Raw genomic sequence first — 6,820 nt, forward strand, 5'->3', positions numbered from 1 at the left:
TTTATTTTTACCTCCTCTTTGCCCTTTGTGCACCAGCCCCAAACCCATTCCTGCCCCACTCATCCTTACCCGCCCAGTCTTTTCTCACCCACTGTTGTTCCTCTTTACCTTTTAATGTCACCCCTGTTTTTAACCCCCAATTCCCAACCAATTCTTTTTATCAAAATTCCCTATTCTGGTTCTCTTTTAATCCCTATCACAAGAATATAAGAAATAGGAGCAGGAGGAGGCTATATGGCCCCTCAAGCCTGCTCCTCCATTCAATAAGATCATGGCTGAACTTGTACCTCAACTCCACTTTCCTGTCCTACCCCATCATATCCATTGATTCCCTTAGTGCCCAAAAATCGATCGATCTCTGCCTTGAATATACTCAACGACTGAGCCTCCACAACCCTCTGGGGTAGAAAATTCTAAAGATTCACCACCCTCTGAGTGAAGAAATTTCTCATCTCAGTCCTAAATGTCTGACCCCTTATTCTGAGACTATGGCCCCTTGTTCTAGACTCTCCAGCCAGGGGAAGCAACCTCTCAGCATCTACCCTGTCAAGCCTTCTAAGAATTCTGCATGTAGATAGAATTGCATAGAATTTACAGCACAGAAACAAGCCATTCGGCCCAACCAGTCCATGCCGGCGTTTATGTTCCACTCGCTCCTTCTCCCACCTTTCCTCATCTAACTCTATCAGCATATCCTTCTATCCCTTTCTCCCTTGTGTGTTTATCGAGCTTCCCCTTAAATGCATCTACACTATTCATCTCAACTACTCCATGTGGTAGCGCTTTCCACATTCTCACCACTCTTTATCCCACTGTTTAACTCTCAATGTGCCTCTTTATTCACTTTCTTTATTTCCCACTTCATTCTTTAACTTTCCCCTGCCCCTCCCATTCTCCCTCTCATTTAACACCCAATGGCCTCTTCAATTACCCTCGGCAATGCTACGGGAGTTTTACTAGTTTAATTTCAGTGGTACAATTTTTATAAATAACCTTTTTTGAGGCGGGCACAAAGCACTTCACCGTTGAGAAGTTCTAAAGCACTTGATGTCAGCAGATTTGTCTGAGCTGAAATTAAAGGAGACCTACTTTGTTTTTGTTTAAACTTATTTCCTCACATCTTTTAGATAGCCTTGAGCCGTGCAATATTCCTGAATTTGACATTGGCACAGTTTTACTAACCGCCCCTCTCCTGTGTCTTTACAGAACCTAGTTATGTTTATGAGTGACTTTGTGGATTGGATGATACCAGACATTCCAAAGGAAATCAGTGTGCGAATGTCTAAAGAAAAGTTATTAATGGTGGATCTTTTCCTGAAAGAAGAACAGACCAAAATCCATATAGTGGATGTACTTTCTTCCCAAGAGAAAGAGAGGACCGCGGAAAACTTTGACGAGAGCCCCAAGGAATATGCGGCAGAGCTCTCCGAAAACCGCATGCGCGGCAGAGACACTTCCTACTCCCATCTTATAAACGCAGGAAAGGAAGCTGTTTAGAGACTGATGCTTTAAAGTAAACCTAAGTTTCTTTAGTTGGGGCATTCCACAATATGGCAAAGTGTCACTTAAAAGGAGCAGCAAAAACTTGATCTGTATTAACAGCACCTTTTGGTGGACGGCTTGAGTTTGCTGTTCATGTTGCCATTTTGAAAATGTTGATGCGAGAACCACTTTCTTTACAGATGAGGCGGACCATGATTTGACTGTATAAAAAAAAAAAAAAAAAAAATTATATTTTTACACAGTGCAATGCAGGGAGTGTCACTTTTGTATTCCACAGGAATGTTATTTCAGATATTTTCCATTTCCTAAATAACAGTACAAGCAAAACTTAGTCTTTAGCTTGGAAAAGAATTCATAGCAATGGTGGCAACAGTTTCCTTTTGAGCAAAATTTTTTTGCCAAAATTAAAATGTACTTTTTTTTTACTATATATATTTATGGTTTAATTAGTCATCGAAGACTCCTCTTTTGTTTCTTAGCCATCTGGGTAAAGGCAGATTTCCCCCCCCCCCCCCCGCAGTTTAAAATGTTCTGTAATTCGAACAAACAAAATGGCAACTTCTTCGAAGCAAGGTTCCCATCGGTTAAGAACGCACCGCTTGCATTTTGAAAGGGATGTCCGTTTTGGATAATGTGGTTGAGGGAAGCAAATGTGGGCAAAGAAATAGTAATCAGGAATTTGTAACTTATTGCTGTCGTAGCAGATTGAGCTAATAACCCAAAAGCAGCATGGCATTCGCATATCAGCTTCGCTATTCTATACACATTATCCTACTGGTAGTTTGAGCATTTATGTAATCGATGGAAAATCCTGGACCACCTCCCATAGAAATACTGTCCTTTTGACTTCCTCCAGAGCACTGCTGAAATGAGCTTGTAGAAGCGGCCCCACCCTAGCTAGTTTTACGCAGGAGTCGGCTAGCTCGATGACCGGGCTCGCCAATGCCAGAATGTTTTACAAAGCCAATTTCCTTTTTGTGATAATGAAACCTGCCCTCCAATGCTTTGCACAAAGGGGCTTTAGGAGGAGATTTTAAGTGTGTAGTTAGCTTCAAATCATGCACCTTAACTTTTATAAAATGCCAGCAGGACCCGGATTTAAGTATAAACCATTTACTAACTTGTGAGTAGATAGGTTATTAGCATTCAATGATATGATTGGCTGAATAAAGGGGATTAATTTCTGGTGGAGTCCCAAATTCTAAGAATTGTTTCTTAAAAAAAAATAAAAAATAAAAAATAATAGTGGGGACACGTTTTAGGATCCCATTTCAAATTGAGACTGAATTGCATCCAGTAGACTTTCTGCTTGCTACTGTTCTGATACAGGAGACTAAATTCTTTAAAGACTATCCCTTCTTATTTTACTATCTGTCTCTCTTTTTCTCTCCTGAACCTCTTCCTTTTCTAATTTTCTCTGTTTTCTGTCTTTTTTTTCTCTCTCTCCTACAGATCACTAATGAAACTTAGACTATAGTTGCAATTTTTTTTCTTAAACTGATCTCATGCTAACTGTTGAATTAAGATGGTGCCATTGTCAGAGCTGTTGCAATGGGGGGGGGGGGGCGCGCTGTGGGGGGGGGGGGAAGGGAAGGTAAGGTGCAGATTTACTGCTGTAGGTTCCAAATTAGAAAAGTGTAATTTCAAGTTTCATAAAAGCTACTTTAATGTCCGTGTTCGAAAAATCTACACACATTTTATGTTTCGATTTTGGAAATTAGAAACTTTTACGTAATGAGCACTTTAGTGTGTTTAGCTCTTTTCTCTCGTCGTTGTGATTGGATTATAACCAAAGAAAATATGATTTGAAAGCAGATCATTGTCCCTCTTAACTGGGGTGAATTTCACTATGTAGAGGATTGCTGCCTGTAACACTGTACCTCAGCCTTATGGGATTGCCTTCATTTAATGCATTCTAAGTACTGACCCACAGTGGTGTCGTGTGTAGCCCAAAGATTTTATTTTTGCACAACTTTTATGTATTTTTGGCCCGTAATATATTTAATATTTTCTTTCCATGTTTGTACAGCTTTTCTGTCCAGAGTCTCACGCAGAAGTTTTCTGATTGTGTTTCTAATCTGTGTGATCCACCTCTATAGTGTAACTTCTGATATTGGTTGAATGACCAATCACATTTTACCAATCACATTTTACCAATCACATTTTACCAATGCATATTCTGGCGATGCAGCCACCTTGTGAGTTCCCCACATGCCAGCCACTAGTAAAGTTAAATAGGTAGATTATAACCTTTAACACCTACATTTCCTTCCGGATAAACAATGTCTTGAAATTAATAAATCTTATTTTAAATGAATGCCCAGTTTGGGCTTATCTCAGCACCTTTCCCATGTTCACAGAGAGTCTGTAGTTTTGATAAGCAGACTTGAGTCACTTATGAACCAAAATTATTTCTGCTGAGTATGTTGGAATAGACCAGGTCTAGCGAATTAACCCTGAAACATGGTAAATGGCTCACTGGAGAATGCCTTCTCCCATAACCTCAGAAGGGCGTACAAGTAATGCTCTACTAGATCACTTCATATAGGCTTAAAACTACTTACCCAGATTTAAAATTAATACAGATAAAATTATCAGAAGGAACGGCAAGATGCAATTCAACTTAAAAATCAACCTTGCACAAATTGGATTGACTGTTCAAAAGAAAACAAAGACCCGCTTCCATAATTCTTACAGCTGCTTTCAGCATATTCTTGGGGAACAGTCTCTTGTGTGTGTGGTGCTATCGGCGTTCCTATTTTTTCCCTCCACAAAAGAGAATAGGTGAACTAGAAGGCCTCCCTGAGGGGGGTTCTCTGGATTAGCAGGATATCTCCTCCTTTGATGCAGAAGCAGTCTCTTTTGAAAATTGTCTGCATGGATAGGGTTTGTAAAGACAGATTTTACACCATGCTGGACAAAAGTGGGAACGGCTTGAAATTGTGGTTTCTTTTGTACGTTTCCCTGAGGTACTTCAAACCTGCTCACAGATTATAAATGAAGTCTTCATCTGTCATTGATGGGGGCCATTTGTCTGCAATGCATTCATTTCAAACAACTAGTCCCAGCAAAGTCGTCATTTCTTCATTGATTTCCAAACATAAGACATTACCCTTATACTAGCAGACTGACTATTGAGTTTAAAAGTGGAAGTCGAGAGACGACCGCCTCCATTTTGAGCTTAGTTGGAAGCCATACAAGATAGGCCGAGAGCTCTCTTCCCATCACAGTCCCTACACCCCTAAATAGCCTTTGCTGTCCAGGACCACCCGCTTGGGCATTGCCCGACCTGAATGCTGGGCATGGCATCACCGTGTACTGCCCACTGTTGAGTACAGTGTACGTGCAACCTCCCTGCTACCCACTTTCACCCTGACCATCCCACATGATCCATTCATTTTGTAATACAACATTCTGAACAAAACTGCAACCGTGCCTTGAACGTGTACACATCAGAAAATCGAGCTGCTTTACTTTTTTTATTTGCTCTGTTTCTCTCTTTGGCTGCTCCATTCTCCATTTATCTGTTTGTTTTTTGTCTAATTGCAAGTTATTTGATTGTTTTCTTTTCTCACTCCCCCCCCCCCCCCCACACACCTAATGAGCCAGCTAATGTATTTTTGAAGCAATATTTAAAAAAAATCAAAGTTAGTGGGAACTGTTTTGATGTATGTGTAGAATGGGTGTCATATAAAGTTACGGTGCATCATTTTGCTGTTGTATGAAGCCAATTTGGATAATATCTTTTTCACCTGAAACCATTCTTCTATTGGGTAGCAGCCTCCCTCAACAGAGGACTATTATTAGGGGGGGAAAAAATGAGGGAATCAGAAATAATATAAAGTAGTGAAGGAAGCATCAACCAACCCGAAATTAAACAAGAGTTTAAAGTGAATAGAGAATTGAGTGTTGAAAAGAGCAAAATCTAACAATTAGCAGAATTTCTTTTTTTAAAAAAAACCTGAAATCATTTCCCTTAATTATATTTTGATTTTGTGTTCATTAAACATTATCCATTAAAAAAAATTCTTGGATTGTAGCATGGCAACATGACAAGTCAACTGATGGTCATGTGATCAGTGTGGCCTAGTTGAGTGCATTGAGTAAGGGATGTCACAGCAGCAGTTCTCTTCACAGTGCACAGTTTGAAGGATTGCTTGTAAGTAAACGATTAAAATATACTGTTTTAAATAGATTTGTTTCCCTTTTTTTTGTAAGCAAGATTCCTAAGCATCTTATTTAAAAACGAGAGAGGGGGCACTGTGCAGCTTCTGCTGCGTACTGTAGGATGAGAGGATTGTTGTACTGTGATCAGTCACTGCTCGATTACGTGTAAAAACCAGTAGAATTGAAGTTCGGATGACGTTTCACTGTTCTGACGTAGGCTGTAGATTCTAATTTCCGTTCTGCTGGAGCAGATTGCTTTGCAAACCGTTTTATAGCTCTTATAAAACAAAACTAAGAGCTGAGACCAGAGAGCCCTTCCCTTCCTTAATTTCTAGATCATCCTTCTGAAAGTGATTAAAAGTTGCTGCCAGTTACATGTTTTATTTTAAGATGTTTCTGTATATCAAGGACAACAATTGGGACATGGTATTGAAATTTATGTCCGTCTTGTTTTGCTTAGACAAGCTTTACCCTTTGGCAAAAAATTATATTTAGATCCTTCCCTCACTGCCCGTGGTAGATTTTTGGAGGGATAAAAATAAATCTGGTCACTCTTTGAACAAAAATCTAAACCATTGTGTACTGAAATTTTGGATCCAGTTCACGTGTGTGTGATATAATTAGTGCAAATGCACATTTAAAATTGTGGCAATGGAGGGAGCCAGATAACATCTCAGAATTCTGAAAACCGTAAATAGTCATGTATTTTTTTGCAAAACTACTCATCGTCCTGAAAAGGTTATTAAGTGCGCTCATTTGAATCTCAGCTGTGATCCTAAGTTTTGACAATATGTTGAAGTAATATCCTGTAAAAAGGAGAAACGTGCATTCAATAACCCAATCTAAGCAAAATTCTTGGCAATATTTTGTTGTGTTCAACTTGTCACCATGTCCCGATTTTGCTCCTTGTATTCAGTGTACTAATGATATAACCAATTCTGTTGTGAGGAAGTCTGCTTATGAGCAACTATTTTCTTATCCTGGTCGATACTATATCGCAGGATTCCACTGTAATGGTATTCTAATGATTTTGACATATAATTTTACCATTTATACAATTATGGCAAAACAATATGAATAATGAAAATATACTGGAAAAAAAATAAAGTTCAGTTTTAGGGTTTTTAATCTAAGATGTCCTTTATCTTTT

The 6,820-nt window shown here is 39.1% G+C and overlaps 1 protein-coding gene across 4 annotated transcripts in view; it reads left to right on the forward strand.

The window, feature by feature from the left end:
* The window catches only part of ano1a (anoctamin 1, calcium activated chloride channel a), a 292,742-nt gene extending 289,679 nt beyond the window's left edge, over positions 1–3,063 (forward strand). For all 4 annotated transcript variants that reach the window (XM_086008194.1, XM_086008196.1, XM_086008197.1 and 1 more), the window contains one exon: positions 1,207–3,063. In XM_086008194.1, coding sequence (XP_085864320.1) covers positions 1,207–1,497 — 291 coding nt within the window. In that variant the 3' untranslated portion in view covers positions 1,498–3,063. The remainder of the gene's footprint in view (positions 1–1,206) is intronic.
* The last annotated feature ends 3,757 nt before the right edge of the window (positions 3,064–6,820 follow it).

Source organism: Somniosus microcephalus, chromosome 15 (genome assembly GCF_052327205.1).
Source record: "Somniosus microcephalus isolate GS21.2 chromosome 15, FLI_Smic_1.0, whole genome shotgun sequence".
Classification (NCBI taxonomy): domain Eukaryota; kingdom Metazoa; phylum Chordata; class Chondrichthyes; order Squaliformes; family Somniosidae; genus Somniosus; species Somniosus microcephalus.